This window comes from Podarcis tiliguerta, assembly GCF_965153285.1.
Source record: "Podarcis tiliguerta genome assembly, chromosome: 2".
Classification (NCBI taxonomy): Eukaryota; Metazoa; Chordata; class Lepidosauria; order Squamata; family Lacertidae; genus Podarcis; species Podarcis tiliguerta.
Window position 1 is genome coordinate 50,877,469 of NC_139535.1, and position 18,456 is coordinate 50,895,924.

An 18,456-nucleotide genomic window follows, 5' to 3' on the forward strand; every position below is an offset into this window, starting at 1 on the left:
TCCTAAGCATGCTTACCCAGAAGTAGATCTCAGTGGGCTCAATCGGATTTACTCCTTAGTCAGTAAGTATGTTTAGGATTGTTGCCTTAGGCTTGGGATTTTGGATGGAGTCAGATAACTCGCAGGTGATTTCGGTTGAGGATTTTTTATTTGTGATATTTACAGAGGCATGGACTGTGAACTTCATAGGGTGGAGGTCTTGGGGTTGCCATGTATCCCTTAAAAAAGAGAGAGAGACTGTTTATTTATTACCATTCCCCCAAAATTCAATAGCAGTGCTTTCATAGTTTTCTCTAATGTCCTTTTTGAAATTTTATCCAACCTGCATCCCTCGAGAGATAAGGCAGGACTCCTCAGGTTCCTTCTCCTCCTGTGAAACACCCATCCTTTTCACCTCAAAAATTCAGTCCTACTGCTTTATAGCAGAAATGTGAAAGGGGCTGTAAAATGCCTACAGTAATCTACAGAGCGGACTTTGCCATAACAGGATTCACTGGCAGGGCAAAAATAACTACCAGGATTGTATGAGCAATAGATCTAGATTCCAAATGGACTCCCACTGCTGTTACACCATTGACTTCACTGTAGAAACTTCCAAACTAAGCCAGTTCTGAACGAGTCCCTGTGGTCACTAACAAAGGATCAGGGTATAAGTGGGATTAAATGCTTAAGGAGGTTGTGTTTCAATCACATGCAGGGGGTTATATTGATCACCTGCTCTGGAAAAATTAAGGGAGGAATTTTCTCCTCAAAACATGTTGCTGTGGTAGATCAGGTGAGAGGCCATGGCTGTGGCGGCATGCCAGTGTGTGACATAGGTAGTAGCTGATTTGTTGTTCCCAGGGAATAAGAAATATATATTTCAATCCTGATTTATTTGTACAGTCCTCGTTCCACAGTAATTACTATAAATGCTTGCTTCAGGTCAAGGACTGAAACCTCTCTACCAGGAGAATGCTAATGCTGGCAGAATTTATTTATTTTTAGTAATATTTGGTTAGGACAAAAGGGGGAGACAATGTTATTTGGCAGCAATTGCTTATGGCACCATTTTGGCAATGGGTGTGCCCCACTGCCCATTGGCTTGTAGGTAAAAAAAAAAAAAGGATTGAAAACAGTCTATTAATGAATGTATTAGAAAACCAGTCTCAGTGGAAGAATTAGCAAAATGGAACTAATTTGTGAACTTAGGGGCGAGGAAATAAGGGTAGAAAAATAAGTTTTGAAATCTAGGTTGGTTGTTCAAGGAGCGCTTAGATTTGAAAGGGGCATGTGCATGAAATGCAGGGAGAGGCAAACCACCAAGGATGAATGTCCAAATCTTGTAGGGAGAGGTGTGTCAGAAGGGCTAAAGCTCAGAATGAGTGTAGGCTTGAAAGATGTTGAAAATAACAAAGGGGATGATTATTATTTCTATGTTAGGAGCAAGAGGAAGAAGAGGGAAATGGTAGATCTACTGCATGGAGAAGATGGAGATATGTTAGTGGGTAACAAAGGAGAATGAACTGATTAACTCTTACTTTGCCCCAGCCCTCTCTTCTCCCACAAGCGATACTCTGCTCAACCTTGCAAAGATAGACCAAATGAGAGAGAGAGGGAAGTTGCAGCCCAAGATAAGTAAAGAGGCAATATAGCCCTCTAAACGAATTCAAATCTTCAGCACCAGATTAATTGCTTCCTAATGTTTATTTGTTTTCATTTTAGTTAAAATCAGTTAGACATGGCCTTCCATTAGAATGATCACACAAGACAGGTTATTTTTTTAAAAAACAAAACATTAGAGCAACAGGTGGGGTACCCCAGGGTTCTGTCACGGGTCCAGTGTTGTTAAACATCTTTACAAATAACATGGACAAAGGATTAGAGGGAATACACATCCATTTTGTAGATGACATGAAGCTAGGAGCGGTAGCTAATCCCTTAGAAATAAAAACAGGATTCAGGTTGACTGGGTCAAAACAAGATGAATTTCAACAGAGATAAATGTAACATTCTGCATTCCAGTTGGAAAAACCAAATGCACATAGAATGGGTGGCACGTGACTTGTTTGTTGAATTTATATCACACCCTTCCTTGCTAAGGAGGCCAGGGCAGCAAATAGATACACAATTTTAAAACAAAAACAAAGCAAAAACTTTCTGAAACAGATTAAAACACTCTAAAAACAATTAGAATTAAAACATCTAGAAGCAGTTGCAGTTGAAAACATTTTAAAAGCAATTACAGTTTAAAAGCATACTTCCATCCAACGATCTTGATGTAGCCAGAACTAGACAGAAGCACGTGTAAAAAAAGATGATTGTAGGGGTTTTAGTTGGCCACAAGTCAAAACAGGAGTTGGCAGTGCAATGTAGCCACTAAAAAGCTAATGCAATTCTATCAACAGAAATGTAGTGTTTGGCTCCACAAGAAGTAATGGCGCCATTACTTTTTGCTTTGGTCAGCTTTGATGTGAGATAGTGTTCTGGGCTGCACAGCATATTGACAAAATGGAATGTGTTCAGAGACAATGGCAACAAAGATGGTGAGGATCTGGAGACCAAGTCCTATGGGGAAAGGCTGAAGGCACTGGGTATGTTTAGCCTGAAGATAAAAACATTTATCATAGCTGTCTTCAAATACTTGAAAGGCTGTTGCACGGATGATGGAGCAAATTTGTTTTCTGTTACTCCAGACAGTAGGATGTGAACTAAGAGGTACAAGTGATCAGAAAAGAGGTTTTGCCTTAAAAAGAGGAATTACTTCCTGATGCTAAGAGCTGTTTGACAATGGCAGAAATTATACTGGAAGGTGGTGAAGTTTCTTTCTTTAGAGGTTTCTAAGCTGATTGGGTGGCCACATATGAAGGATGCTCCAGCAGTAGATTTCTGCATTGTCAGGGAATAGGCTAGATGACATCTGAGGCACCACCCAATTTTATTATTCTTGGAGAACCATAGCATATATGCACCATTTCTTATTTTAATCCAGGAGCTTTCCAATCTCACTATTCATTCTGCTCTGAAATGTAATTTTCAGGTAACAAAAGTGCCATGCAGTATACAGCTTGCTATTTGTCATGAGATGTAAGAATAACCCAGGTCAAATTGAGTTAAATCTTAAATCATTTTTATTTTAGGGAAAACAGCAGAACATAATTTCAGATATAGAAAGCTACCTTTGCAAAATTCCTGAATAAAGCCCAACACTACGCATGTGCATTCAGAAGTAAGTCCCATTAAATTCAATGGTACTTATGCCCAGTTTGCAACTTTAGCTGAAGACAGCACATGTTAGAAATCAAGGCCAAAATGCTGAAAGTTATGAGAAATCTTAACATGCTTCCAGTATGTTTGCAGATACATTTGCTCTTTTCAATCAGAGCACAAAACAAGAATGATTTCTATCCATATCTCTGCTTCCTACCATATTGCTGCCCTTCAGCAACCATAGATTTGAATATATCTATCTCATTCAGTCTCAATGAGCCTGAAGCTTGGTCTGAAGCTCAACATCAAAAAAATAAGATCATGGCCACTGGGCCCATCACCTCCTGGCAAATAGAAGGGGAAGGAATGGAGGCAGTGAGAGATTTTACTTTCTTGGGCTCCATGATCACTGCAGATGGTGACAGCAGTCATGAAATTAAAAGACACCTGCTTCTTGGGAGAAAAGCAATGACAAACCTAGACAGCATCTTAAAAAGCAGAGACATCACCTTGCCGACAGAGGTCCGTATAGTTAAAGCTATGGTTTTCCCAGTAGTGATGTATGGAACTGAGAGCTGGACCACAAAGAAGGCTGATTGCCAAATAATTGATGTTTTTGAATTATGGTGCCGGAGGGGACTCTTGAGAGTTCCATGGACTGCAAGAAGATCAAACCTATCCTTTCTTAAGGAAGTCAGCCCTGAGTGCTCACTGGAAGGATAGATCCTGAAGCTGAGGCTCCAATACTTTGGCCACCTCATGAGAAGAGAAGACTTCCTGGAAAAGACCCTAATGTTGGGAAAGATTGAAGGCACAAGGAGAAGGGGACGACAGAGGATGAGATGATTGGACAGTGTTCTCGAAGCTACTAAAATGTGTTTAACCAAATTACGGGAGGCAGTGGAAGACAGGAGTGCTTGGTGTGCTCTGGTCCATGGGGTCACGAAGAGTCGGACACGACTAAATGACTAAACAACAAATAATCTCATCTAGAATTCTGGTTCAGGTTCAGGAAGTGTCATCAAAAATTAGATGTTTGTGAGCCAATAATAAATATTTTGATGATAATAATTGAAATTATAATCAAAATGCTTTTGATTAGCTCAAAACTGACAATTTTTTAATGATAGTATCTATACGAAAAACAAATCTCTCTTCCTGTATATAAAACAACAGCAGTGATGCAATGATGACATCATTTCACATAAATATCTGTTCCTAGCTTGGAGACAGGAAGTAGGTTTGGGAATGGAGGAAGACACAGGTTTCTCATAATATTCACTTGACCTGAAAATACCTGAAAAGTATAATGATTAAAAGGGTGGGTTTGAATTATTCCTGAACACATCAGAGTGTCATATTTGTCTCACTTGACCTTTAGCACTAGGAGGCCTGACTTTTTAAAAAGTTATCAATTGACCAAATGTCCTGAATAAACAGGACAACGTATTTTTTTCCTTTCCTTTCCTTTTTTTTTAAAATGAATGCTTATTTCAGTACTAATGAGGCAACGATGTATATGCTATGCGTGTAAACTGGAGTTTGTGGCAAAATGTAATGGCTTTTGCTATTGCATGAGCGCCTATGGTTTTGTTTCTTTATTTTTATGTATGATTTCCAAGGAATAGCTGAGGTTCAGAATAAAAGTCCTTTCATAAATATCGGTTTGCAATATTTGGGACTTACCCACTTTTTGCTTTGTATTAAAGCGGCAAAGCCAAGCCAAGCCCTGTGTGTCTAGGACCAATCTTAGGCTGTGTATGTAGTCCTGTTTACTCTGCATCCAGTGCGCCCCCACAGCTGGTTTGCAAAGAGGTATGCACACAGTGTTAGCCACAAAATCCATGTGCATCCTGGCATTTTTTAAATTGAATACAGTGTTTTGATATGTTTTCCCCTGGTAATGTATTTGTTGTGCACACAGCCTAATACCCACAACCAATAATTACTACATAATTGAAGTCTGTGGTTCTCTCTCTCTCTCTCTCTCTCTCTCTCACACACACACACACACACACACACACACACGGTCTTCTGTTCTCTGCCTCAGAGGGGTCTTTTTCTGGAGCCTTTGTCTGACAGGAAAGAGGAGCCCTCCAAGCCCAGCAAATGAAAGCAGAGGCCTGATGGCTTCTCTTCTGTTGTCTCGCCTGCCATAACTTGTTGTTGTCCCAAACAAAGCCCCAGGTTTTCCTGGCACTCAGTCTCTCAGGCAAGAATAAAGGCGCTGGAGTCTAAATAAGCCCCCCTGAGGACTCTTTGATAGGGACAGTTGCCGCCTGGGACAGCTGAGAAAGATCAGAAAGGGGGGTGGGTGTCCAGTGTCTGCATTTACACAGCTGTCGCCTTCTCGCCTCATCACTGGGTTAACTAGCATTTTCAGCCTGTTTTCCTTATGGATTTTCAGAAGGGACCTAAGACCATTTTGGCTCGGGTTAATTGAAGAAACAAAAGGGGAGGGGGGCAGCCCATGCCCTCCGCTGCTGCTGCTGCTTCTGTGTCTCCTCGTTTCCCTCAGAAGAGGGTGATTAGGGACTCTGGTTGGGGGAGGGGAAGCACATGGGCTGGCACATCACTGTGTGGGTTTGCATTCCACAGATGCCTCCGATGATGCGCCTGACGCAGAGAGCCACACACATTATTAGCAGGAAGGTTGGGTTTGAGGCAGCATGGTGGAGGTTGCGCAGAGGGCAACACTAGATCAAACATAGATCCAACAGGCAAATCAACACAGGCATAGCACGGAAAGGAGTCTCTTGGAAAGGTCTTGTTTCCAAGATGAGGAAAGAAGCAGAAAGCTCAGGTTGATTAATCTTAAGCAACGTGAATTATTATTGTTTTTGAGGACTGCCAAGGATGGGGCAGATCTGCTCTTAGGAATCATAGAACTGCAGTCAGAGAAAAGCGAGGAGCAATGGCCTGAGGGGAAGTAAGGCACAGAGGCAAACGAAGTTCATCAGCACCGCTTACCTATGTTCTCATTTTTCTGCTCAACTAAGACCAACCCTTTTTGTATATGGCGATGGGGTGGACACACAAAAAGAAGCTTGGTCTCGTTTGGCCCTTAACTACAAGGTTTTTAAAGTATGTTGGTTCCGTCAAATTCTGGTACCCCCAGAACTTAGACTTCCTTGCTGAAGAGTTTTGGAAACTTTGAGATTTTGTGGTGGGACGTATCTCACATGGGAGCATTGCTGTTTCCAGTGCATGTGGCAGCAGGCACCCTCACATGCCTCCTCTTGAATATACATTGCATCATCAGATGGTTTGACGGCAATCAAATGCAAAGAACATATATCTGTTCACTTCAAAATTCATTTGAAAGCACGTTCTGTGAGACGTGGATAGATGTTCCCTATCCTTCCTAGTGCTTATAAAGACTAGAATGATTCTTTGATCTGGATTGTACTCCAGGAACATGAGAGCCCTGATGTCTTCACTGAAACAGTCAATCAATACTGGCTGCTCCCTGGGTATTGAGCATTAACTTGTTATTGTTGCCAGTGTGATGGAGGTGAGAGTGTCTTGCCTGCTGAACTTCCTAGCTTGTAATAATGGCTCCAGAGGACGTTTCTGTCCAACAGTTTTAATACTGAGTAAGTGGGCTTGGAATGCTTCCCCCTTTCCTACGTTTGAAGGATAGACACGGCTCCATTGCTGGGGCTGCAGTTTGTTCTCCTATCTCTGAATCCACTTGACAGCCTGAATGAGGCTGCTCCATAAAGAAAGGGAGCGAAGGCCTTTGACAGCTGCTGTGCTCACTTCTGCTCCACCAGAAGCAAAAGGGTAAAAGGTGACGTCTGTACAAAGGTTTGCTGTGCGACCACTGAGCAAAGTGACAGATTCATGGCACAAAAAGCAGATGTGGGAAACCTGTCATCAATACACTGGACACATCCAAACTGGCAGTTTTTCACACAACTGCTGAAAATTGTATGAGCTTGTACAGTGTACATCCCGTTCCTTTTTCCTGCATGCTACTTCTTGAGTCTCCCCCCCCCCAGCACCCGCCACCCCTGCCACAGAAATGCTTATTAAAGGAACATAATTTTCAGTGTGTTTTTTATTGAGTGTGGAGCAACTCTGCTCCTCATCTTCTTACCTCATCAAAGCGTTTTTTAAAATATCTTAAATGACAGCGAATGTACATTATTGTACTCATGCACCTACTGAATTATGTGTGTTAAGCTCTTTTAGCCAAAACCAAATCTACTTAGAAGCAACTTCATGATCCGTTCTCAATCTTCCTTGTCGCAAAAACTTAATTTTCCAGCAAGCTGCAATAACTTTTTATTGTATGCACACTTATTTATAATTCAGCAATTTCTTATTAAGTAAAAATAAAACAAAAATGATATCCAAACCCACTCTGGCATTTTAAGTGCACCTCTTAAGCGTTGGCTCTTTCCTCACCACATGCTCTGGCCATCATTTGGGCTCTGATGCAGATTCCTTATCTTCACGAGGCGTGGCTGATTGCAATCTGGGCTATGGCCTTCTGTGTGGTGGTGCCCATTCTGCCAAGTAGTTTGGCAGGAAAAGTGCACCAGGCCCCTTCACTTCTTGGTTTCAGGCAAGGGGTAAGGATGTTGCTGTTTAAAAAAGTCCTTCAGCGGATTATTTTTCTGCCTGGTGCTTGGCTGTGTCCGAATTAGTACTATGACTTTTGTGATGTTAATGGCTGGGTTCAGAAAAAGTGATTGTTTTATATTTGATATATTGTTTTTGGTATTTGGATTTGTTAGCTGCCTTGAATTCCTTCGAAAGTAGGTGGAATGCAAGTTTTTAAAATAAAAATGAAACAAAAAAGTTATTGTCTAGCTTCCTCAAATATGAAAAGGCCCAAACCAAAATAGAATCAATAGGGTGTAGTTACAGTAGGGCCTGTCCAGACTTTTTTTGGGGGGGTACATTTGTGATAATTTGTGTTCATGATGCTTTTGGCGCAGTGACACATGACCCTGCTTTCAATACAGTGGAAAAAGCTTCATTTCCAGTCAGTGCATATCCTGCAATCTTCTGCTGATATCCTGAAACTTTTATTTAATGCCTGGTTTATTTTTAAATGCTCTGGTTTATTTTCGTCCTGCATTTGTTGCGCTATAGCCTCTCAGGCCAGCAATAATGTGGTAACATTGGGGAAGCATTGCAGAACAAACGATAGTCATACCTCATGTTACGTTTGCTTCAGGTTGAGCATTTTCAGGTTGCGTCCTGAGGCGACCCAGAATTACCGGAAATGGTTACTTCTGGGTTTCACCACTCACGCATGCGCAGACGTGCAAAATGATGTCATGTGCAGAAGCGGCGAATCGTGACCTGCGCACGCGCAGACGCGGGTTGCGTTCCTTTCAGGTTGCGAACGGGCCTCCGGAACGGATCCCCTTCACAACAGAGGTACCAGTGTAAAGCAGAATAAATCCACCCACTAATGCACTGTTATTGTCTCAATAACATGTTGCAGAAGACACACGCAATAAAACACTGATCTGCAGGGGCCCATAGCACAGTGGAGAGAATGTTGGACTAGGAGCAAGGAGAGAGACCTGGGAAAAACACTAGGACTGGTTGGTTGGTTGTGGCAGATTGAGTTTTGCTGTGCCCTAAAGGAAAAAGTGAAAGGAACTGTGACAAGAGTGATGGTCTGGCTGTACCTTTAATAGCAGGTGAGGTATAGAATCAGAAGCTTTGATGAATATTTCAGACTTTGCCTGATACTTGCCCTGTATAGTAGTATCTGAATTCCAAATTGTGCTTTCATCCAGCATGTGCCATGTCTCTAAATGCCTGCGCTGGATCATTTGAGTGTCCTCCTTTACATTCCTCACCTTGGCAGTGAGGATGTGTGTGCAGATTTTGGTTTATATTTATTGCCTAGCCCAGAATGATTAGTTAGGATTACAGTAAATTGCTGGCAGTAGATTGTTCTGATAAAAAGAGCTGTGCATCTACAGAAGGCCTCGCATTCTGTAATGAACGTGTTGACCTTAATTTTAAAGTATTATCTTTCTTGAATAAAGTATTATCTTCCTTTTGAGATGCTTCGTGAACGAGCCAGCTGAACATGTAAAATGTGTTAACTGTGTCGTAATTCCCCTTCTGTGTCAGTTGCGATTTCCAACCCTCTCAAGTGAACTGAAGTTACCTTGCAAGCCGAAGTGGGCCTGAGTCCACGAAAGCTTATGACATAATACAGCTGCCTTCAAGGTGCCGTAAGACTAATTGCATTTTTTGCTGCAACAGGCTAACATGGCTTCCACTCTGTGTTGCAAGACAAAACACAGGAGGAGGAACACCTCTGGTCCACATGGTTTGCAGAAAGTTAATAATCTTGCTCCTATTTTATAGCTGTAGTTCATGGATTCACAAAAAAGCCTATAATGGAGCAACTAGTCTAAACATTGAGAGGGGACTCTGCAGAAAACCCAGGAATTAAAACCAGATGATCCAAAGAATCTCTGAGGCAATTGCATTAATTCAAAGATTCTCCCTTTACAAAGAAATAGATATCAAAATAGGGTTCGGGGTGTTGCTAGATCCTTAAAATTCCATGGTGCAAATTTGCATATGCTAATTTATAGATATAGTTGAGCATTTAGGCATTTTTTTAGAGGGAGAGCCACCCTGTAAGCAAAGTAAATAAAACCAAACTTTTAAAAAGTTAATTTCCCTGGAAAAGACCCTGATGTTGGGAAAGATGGAGGGCGCAAGGAGAAGGGGACGACAGAGGACGAGATGGTTGGACGGTATTCTCAAAGCTACCAGCATGAGTTTGACCAAACTGCGGGAGGCAGTGGAAGACAGAAGTGTCTGGCGTGCTCTGGTCCATGGGGTCACGAAGAGTCGGACACGACTAAACAAAACAACAACAGGGGAAGGGGTTGAAGATTCTCAGCCCAGTCCAAAAGTCTTGAGGGTTGCCACGAGTGATGGTGGAAGAGAGGTTGAGAGTATTTGGGTAAAAATTGTAGGAGAGGGAAACAACAGCAACTTTTCTGTATGAGTCTTCTATAGACCACAAAGCCATACTGAAGACATGGCTGATGCCTTTCTAGAACAGATTAACAAACATTCAGAAAAGAGAGATACAGTAGGGAAATTGCAGTCAAACATAACTACGCATAAGTGCTAGTTACTGCACAAAGGGTTAAGAAAATAGAGCTGGATTCCTAGACTTGTTCCCACTCGTTCCACTCCATGTAACTGACAAAGGAAAATGTTTCTAAGCAAGCTCTAAGCTTAGAGCACATGTTTGAAGTTATATTTCTGTGTTTTCTACCCAAAAGTATTCTGCCTATGTTCTCCTTGCTGCTGCTTGGATAAATGCATGAATCTGACCTTTGGAATGTTTTGTAAGTAAAGTGTTTTAAACTTACTTAACAGGGTGTGGTCTGTTCATTGTAAGAAGGGTAGAAAGAGAGCAGCACTGTTTGCAAGTGGACTAGATGCCATAAAAGGGTCTAACAACCTATATTCCTAGGACTATACTACTGCTTGACTTTTGTGTAAGTTCTACTACTGGGGACTCTCTCTTGCTGGCGGGTGAGTTTAGCCCTGTGTTTTGAATCCAGGCACCCAGCCTATTATTTTGCTATTTACCCCACACATGTGGGTCACAGGGATTCATATTCCACCGCTCACCCCCCCCCCCCAATATATATGGCATCTATGATATTCAAGAATTTTGCTCACTTGAACAGCAGCCAGCCATGCAATACACTGGAGGTGAGGGAGGGATTACACAGCTGGTCATTTCCATCACATATCTGAACAAAATGGAGATCAAGTGTCCAGCAGGGCATGGTACTGTGGCTCTGACCCAGGGATCCCCACTTCATACCATCCAAGATCTCTGCAAATAGACTATCAAAATAAACTTGTCGAGAGGCAGGATATTCTGAAATGTCACCTACCTTTTTACCCAGATTGCATATGTATATCGTCGTTGCATGTTCTCCTTTTGGAGGGAGTATGGGATATAAATCTGATTAATAAATCATAATGTTTGACTGAGTTTCTCTGAAGGGTTTTCAGTGAATTGCATCTGGAAAGGCTGCTCTGTTTCCTTATGTGATGCTTCTCTTCATCGTTGTAATCATTATCCTCCAGGGCTCCCTGACTCTGAGACAAGAAGCATCAAAGGACGTTGCATGAAACTCAACCACTGCTTCCTCATCACTGCAGCCCTGCCAACTCGCTGGGCTGATTTACAAGCAAGGTTCCTTCTGAGGCTCTTTTCTCTCTCTGCGTCTACAGATTTGGCGCCTTCCGCTCCTGCTAGACCCTGGGTGTTGGTTTCCTTAGGAGCAGACCCATGCATTCCTACATCATGGCATCACCAGATAGGATGAGTGGCTCAGATAATGGACTAGACGAAGCAGAACTCAGCATCACTCTCACCCTTCGAATGCTTATGCATGGGAAGGTAAGTAAACAGAGACTCCCGTATTAGGTTGTGATCCTGATTTCGTTAGGGTCCATAGCAGACCTCTCATTGGATCAGATTTGCTGTTTGCCTTGGCAGGGAACATTGGCTATGATGCAAACCTAAGTCCCCAAACTCGGTGAGCCACTACCCTGCTTCTAAATCAGGAGGGTGTCTTGAAATACTAGTCACATACACACCATATATTTAATGTACACAATTCTCCCTCCAACTTAGTTAAGGGTGCTGGGAGTTGTAGTTCTTTTATAGGTAAACTACAGTTCCCAGGATTCTTTGGGGGAAGCCATGTGCTTTAAATGTGTCGTGTGGATGTGATTCTTTCCTACACACAATACCTTTTCTGTGTGGGGAATCTCGAGCTGGAATTGCAAAATAGACTCAGCAGAAGACATTGCCAAGGTGTCTGGATTAACATGTAAATTCACCATAACATTTTTTTATTTTTTATTTGTAAAGGCTCCAGTAAGGAAGGTCGTGAGATTGCCAATGTTTGGGAAGAGGGATATCCCTCTCATTTAAGCTGTCAAATCCTGAAAGACCCATGTTTTCTGTTGGGGGGTGTGGGGGGGGAGTGCTGCCTTCTCATTTTGTGGCAGAAAGTATACAGACATTGCCAAACTTCTGCTGATTAGTAAATCTCCCTTAATTCAACTTCTCATGTCTTTTGTGTTTCTGCAGGAAGTTGGCAGTATCATAGGCAAGGTAAGATTGATGTAGGCTCTTGTGTGTGGCGGCTGTTTCTTTATTGCATCTGTGAAGCTGCGGAAGTCTGACGAACTTTGTTGTCCTTAATCCAACAGAAAGGAGAGACTGTGAAGAGGATACGGGAACAAGTAAGTGTGGAAGTAATTCCATTCTAGTTTGGAATTGGCTGCCGGTCAAACATGGAATGGTGTAGAATGCCTATACGATTCTGGACATTTTATCTGGTAAAAGGTTTTTTTGTGAGGAAAGTGGGTATCCTGAATGAGAATTGAGAAGAGTATGCAGAGAAATGTGAAGAGGCACAAGGCAGGGGAGCAGCCTGCACAAGCCTTGTTTGTCAGCATTTCTTTAAAATCCAGATGAAGTTTAAAGTTACATGATTATTCTACTGAGGGGAAATACCATAGCTCAGTGGTAGATAACATTTTGTGGATGCAGAAAACTCCAGGTTCAGTCCCTGGGGTTCTCCAGGGAGGACTGTGATTTGGGAAAGGCTTTTTTCCTCTGAAACCCTGGAGAGGGAGCCACTGTGAACTATTGTCAACAATAGAGTTAGAGAGATCTGTTATCTGACAAAGGTGAGATGCAAATCAGTGACTTGAGATGCAGGGAGATTCCACCCAGTCCCTCACTGCTTTTCAAGACACATTTTTACATTGCTGTACACACCAGAGAGGGGGCAGGGATGTCTTTGCCCGGTGCAAATTCCCTGATTTGTTTCTCTGTGCTTTTAATCCCCTGAACACCTATTCAGTGAAGTGTCTGTGCATGTGCAAGAGCTATCTCAATGGTCATGTGTGCACAGCCTCAGTGTGAGGCAGCTTCCTGTGTTCCTTAGAGAGGCAAGCGTCTCTCTCTCTCTCTCTCTCTCTCTCTCTCTCTCTCTCTCTCTCTCTTAGCTGCATGTCTGTAATATGGAACCCATCTTACAGGATTCTTATATCAACAAAGCATTCTAAGCACTTGGTAGCAATGTTAAATTATTATTAATGACATTACTCGTGGTTTGCTTTCTTAGAGTACAGCCAGGATCACAATTTCAGAGGGATCCTGTCCAGAACGGATCACCACTATCACAGGATCCACTGATGCAGTTTTTAGAGCTGTTTCCATGATTGCTTTCAAGCTGGAGGAGGTAAGGTGGTCACTCAGTTCTACCTCCACATGGCGGTGTCTCCTCCTCAGTTTCAGTGCCTTGTACAGATGAAACTGGAGGATGTGGTACCAAAAGAAATAATCAATCAATCTTTATTATGGTCCAGAGACCCAACAAATCATTACAAAGCAATGCACAATTCAGACAGCCTACCTCCAGGTTAAACAAGCATTTTGTTCAGACTTAAAGATAGGGATCATTGGTTCTTGCAACCACCGATAAAAACTTTGCCACTGCTGTTCTAGCGTTTGTCTGGTCTTCCAGTAGGAACCTGACATAGTGAGCCTCTGATTTCCGCAGGAAAGGTACCAGCAAGGATAACATCAGTTCAGCCCTGGCTTGCTTGTATTTACACAGTGCAGCAAAATATGTTTTATAGAATCGATGCCTTGAGCACATGAGCAAAGTCTGTCCTGGTAGGGAACTCCTCTCAACCTGCCATCCAACACTGCAGAAGGAAAAAAATTTAGTCTGGCTTTGGTGAATAACCTTCGATAATTTGGTACTGTCAGGTTTTTAATGTAAGGTGTTAACTTAAAGACATGCCCATATTGTACTCCTACTGCCAACGGAATATAGACTGTGTGTGATCGAGATCACAAGTCACTGTGTGTATTATCCCATAATCTTTGCTTTAACGTCTTTAGGGCACCTTCATAACCCAGGTAATAAAGTTGGGGGGGGGGTGACAGACCAATAGAGGTGGCTTTTCTAGCCATGGTTTTCTGCCATTTGCTGACAAACTCCTCATTGGTCAGGTGTTGGTATCAGACCATCTGAGTGTCACAACAGCAGTGGTGTATCCGGAATGGTCCTATGCACACTACTACCAAAAAGGTGATTCTGAAGGAACCCACTGAATCTTGAACCTCGTGGTTTTGTTTCAGGATCTGGGAACAGGAGCTGCCAATGGAGGAACTGTCTCCAGGCCACCTGTCACACTGAGGCTGGTCATTCCAGCCAGTCAATGTGGCTCGCTCATTGGCAAAGCAGGAGCCAAAATCAAGGAGATCCGAGAGGTAAAAACTTTGGAAATCAGTTATCTGAGGTCTTCTCCTATTGCTTCATTCCTTTCCATTCCATGGACAAGAACACCTGTTTCTTCTACGTTTGTTTTCTGTACCTGAACTTTTTATAAGTTTATAAGTTTATAAAACTAGGGTCTGCCATTCCCCTGCATTAACTCCCCAGAACTTCCTCTTCTCACCCCATGCAGGTACTAAGCTCACTTTTCACCTTCCCAACCCCATTTCTAGGCTTCTCTCATCTGTTCTGCAGCTCCACTTCACACCTGTTTGCATCTCCACCCCCATGTCCACGCCTCCCCCTCCTTTTGTTCAACCCCCCCCTTGTACACAAACCACCCCCAAGGGAACCTCCACCCACACATTGCAAATATGAAGCACCCTTTTTACCTTCTGTCCAGTTATGAAGCCACCATCTCCGCCTATTCTGCAGTCTTGCATGCTCATGCTTTCCTCTTCAACCCCATTTCTTTGCCTCCTTCTCACCTTTACTCCTTTCCCCCCTCCACCTGCCTCCTTACTTTTCTCAATTCTTTCTTGCACATAGATCACACACCCCCCCCCGCATTTCCATGCCTTATGCCAGGGGCCCTGCAACACGCCTGTCACGATGCCCATGGTGTGGCCCAGACCCGCTGCCGGCTAGCTGGCCCCTCTGTCCATGGCTGTGCCAGGTTTAACCTCAGCCGCGGGTGGCAAGACTTCAGATTGGCCGCAGGAACTTCCTACAGCCAATCGGAAGCTGCACTAGCGTTGCCGCTTGCCCAGAAGCCGTGCCAGCGTCGTGGAAGTCAGTCCCCGTGTGGCGAGGCATCCGCAGCGCGCAGGGACTGACTGAGCGGGCAGCAGGGTCTGCAGGCTGGATTTATGAGCCTGGGGAGGCGCATCCGGCCCCCGGGCTGTAGTTTGCCAGCCCCTGCCTTATGCGCTCTCCTATTGTGCAGCTGCTTTTGTGCACACACAACATTATCACCTTTGTCCCCTGTTTCCTACTTATAAATCTCCCTTCCCCACAGACCTCCCACATTTTCATGCCTTTTCCTCTCTCCTGTTCTGCAGTCTCCTATCAGCATGGGGTGTGTATGCAAAGCTGATATATGTTACTGCATCTTTAAGAGCAAAGCTGTCATTTGGCTTGCTCAGCGAGAATTAAATGGATGGGTGGTGTGTGTGTGTGTGTGTGTGTGTGTGTGTGTGTGTGTGTTTGTGGTTGGTTGTTAATAACATATTGTCAGGGACTCTTAATGAGTGTGTGGTGGAGGGTTGGAGACTGACCCAGGGGAGACTGATTAATGGGGTTTGGTGCCCCTCGTGAGGCACGAATGAAAGAGGAAAAAATCTGAAACTGCCATTCCCCCCCCCCCTTTCACTGTCTGTCCTTTCTCACTGTACTTAAACAGTGGCAGAAATTTGAGTAAAGCAGAGATGGAGGGTCACAGAAATGAAAACTGGTTTTAAACAACAGCAGAGGTTTGAGGAAAGCAGGGATAGACATTGAGGAGTTGTTTATTTTTTAAAAAAAAACAGTTTTAGAGAAACAGAAGAGGTGGTATACAAATTTAATAAATAAGAAATAATAGGAATAAACAAAATTTTGAGCTAAACTACAAACATTTCTTTGAGAGGGTCTCTCGAATTCTTTTAATTGCATGTAGATTAATCTCTGCTTAGGAAATCATGCCATTAGAAGAAGACTCTGAAATACTTCCCTTCTAGTGATCCATGTGCTGTTTCTGACCTGGCTGTTCTCTGGGTGGGCAGGGTTCATCAGAATGCCCAGAAAGACTGAGAATTTGCTTTTGGCCCCTAACACAGACCACAGGAGCACAAGTCCAAGTGGCTGGAGACCTCCTCCCCAACTCTACCGAGAGGGCTGTGACAGTCTCTGGAGTACCAGATGCCATCATCCAGTGCGTGCGACAGATCTGCGCTGTCATCTTGGAGGTATGGGTCATTGGGTCCACCTCATTAGGCGAGGACAACATTCTGCAAATTGTGGAGAAGTGGTACCACAAGGCAGGGTATCTACATCTCCAAATTAGACTGTCCTACATTTCCTTCCAAACATGCATGGAGAATTGTTGGAAAATGCCACCCCACTGGTGATAATACTTATAAGCTGGCTGCACCCCTTCCCAGCTGGTTTTGCTGTACCTTTCTTTCCACGGATCTGATGCTTCTGTATCTTGGGTCCCTGCTTCCTTTTCCTTTTCCTGCACTTCTCTTTCAGCTGGAGCCCATCACTGTGGCTTTGTTCAGAGACCAGGGTTGTCAGCCATATCTAGCGTAAGGAACAGTACTGCCTTTGTGACATCGGCTGCCATTGCACCAATCAGCACTCTCAACTATCATTGCCCCCTTTGTTAGGACACAGATGAGAATGGGGATTGGTGCTATGGGTGCTGATGTCACAAACATAAGTCACATTGGCTTTCCCCCCCTTAAAGCAGAAGAAATCAGTGATATTCCCCTTTGATTTTTTCAACCCTCCAAAGCAGATTTGGGGAGGGGGTGCATATGGTGTGGGGGGGGGGGGAGTTCCGTTTTGCTAGTGTAAATCCTTAACAGCTGGATATTGCCCAATATAATTCATTTATATCATTGTAAATCTGACCAAAGAAGGGGTGTATACCTGCAAGCACCCATATCCTCCTACCTATCTGCCTTTCTACTCTAAGGGGGAAATGTACCGGATCCCTGTAACTTTTCCCCTGTAAGGAGAAGAAGAACAGTTGGGTGGGTGTTTTGATTACAAAAAAAGTGTCCATGGGGAAAGGGTTAAACATACTTTCCCTACTATGCTACTGTTGAATCAGAAAGAAAGAAAGAAAGAAAGAAAGAAAGAAAGAGGGGGAGAGGAAGGAAGGAAGGAAGGAAGGAAGGAAGGAAGGAAGGAAGTGGGACATAGGAAGCTACAGTGGTGCCCCGCAAGACGAATGCCTCGCAAGACGGAAAATCCGCAAGACGAAAGGGTTTTCTGTCTGCAGAGGCGCTTCGCAAGACTAATTTCCCTATGGGCTTGCTTTGCAAGACGAAAATTGACGAAAATTCTTGCGATTTTTTTTCGCTCCAAAACCCCTTTTTCTGAATTGCTAAGCTGCTAAAAGCATTTTAGCAGCAAAACCGCTAATCCCTTTAGCCTTAAAAAGCCGTTTTTAGCCCTTAAAGTGCCAATAGCGCTAATAGCGCTAATCCGTCAATGGGCTTGCTTCCAAGACGAAAAAACCGCAAGACGAAAAGACTCGCGGAACGGATTCTTTTCGTCTTGCGAGGCACCACTGTACCTTGCACCAAGTCTGAACTTTGCTCCATCTATCTCTGTTGTCTTCACTGGCTGCCAGCAGCTCTCCAGCACTTCAGATTGGGATCTTTCCTGGCCCTGCCTAGAGATGCCTGGAGAATCAAACTTGGGACCTTCTACATGCAGAACAGATGCTCTGCCACTTACCTACACTCCTTTCCTTCAGTGGCTGATCACATGTCAGATCTAGTTTGGCCCATAGTGAACACTGTTTGCAGAGCTGAAGATGAATTCTGCCCTAGATGTCTCATGGTAGCTTCAGTCTGCATGAATGTCACCTGCAGTAAATCTGACAGCCCTGTCAAAAGTTGGTTCCATCAGTGGAATATATATCACCCTTTCCTTGCTGCCAGTGTCAAGAAGTCACACATTCCTCCTTAACACAATGCATGTGAAATCACAGAATCAGATAATATCCTCTGAAAATCTCCAGCAAAGGGAGGGTGCACCATCCCTCGAGGTCACTGGTTCCAGGGCAGAATTGCTGTTATCAGGGCCAGATTTTGGTAATATGGTGTCCTGAGCAAGGACAAAATTTGGCACTCCCCCAATATTTCCCATTTTCACAATTATTCATTTTGGTACAGTTGCTTTTTAATAGATCTTCTTAGTAGGTACCTGTATAAATATAGGT

General features: G+C 43.4%; 1 protein-coding gene and 1 long non-coding RNA gene across 4 annotated transcripts in view; one reads left to right on the top strand and one right to left on the bottom strand.

The window, feature by feature from the left end:
- The window catches only part of PCBP4 (poly(rC) binding protein 4), a 39,552-nt gene that overhangs the window by 8,061 nt on the left and 13,035 nt on the right, over positions 1 to 18,456 (top strand). For both annotated transcript variants that reach the window (XM_083429491.1, XM_083429490.1), the window contains exons 2-7: positions 11,446 to 11,614; positions 12,314 to 12,337; positions 12,436 to 12,468; positions 13,359 to 13,475; positions 14,384 to 14,515; positions 16,337 to 16,465. In XM_083429491.1, the coding sequence (XP_083285617.1) occupies positions 11,504 to 11,614; positions 12,314 to 12,337; positions 12,436 to 12,468; positions 13,359 to 13,475; positions 14,384 to 14,515; positions 16,337 to 16,465 (546 nt within the window). In that variant the 5' untranslated portion in view covers positions 11,446 to 11,503. The remainder of the gene's footprint in view (positions 1 to 11,445; positions 11,615 to 12,313; positions 12,338 to 12,435; positions 12,469 to 13,358; positions 13,476 to 14,383; positions 14,516 to 16,336; positions 16,466 to 18,456) is intronic.
- LOC310672414 lies at positions 130 to 17,137 on the bottom strand. 2 transcript variants are annotated; one of them, XR_014508549.1, is made up of 4 exons: positions 16,676 to 17,137; positions 13,340 to 13,549; positions 11,103 to 11,146; positions 130 to 218 (listed from the first exon to the last, which is right to left on the bottom strand). It is a non-coding gene; the product is annotated as an uncharacterized lncRNA (long non-coding RNA). The 2 variants fall into 2 exon arrangements; XR_014508550.1 differs by lacking the exon at positions 130 to 218 and adding an exon at positions 4,325 to 4,486.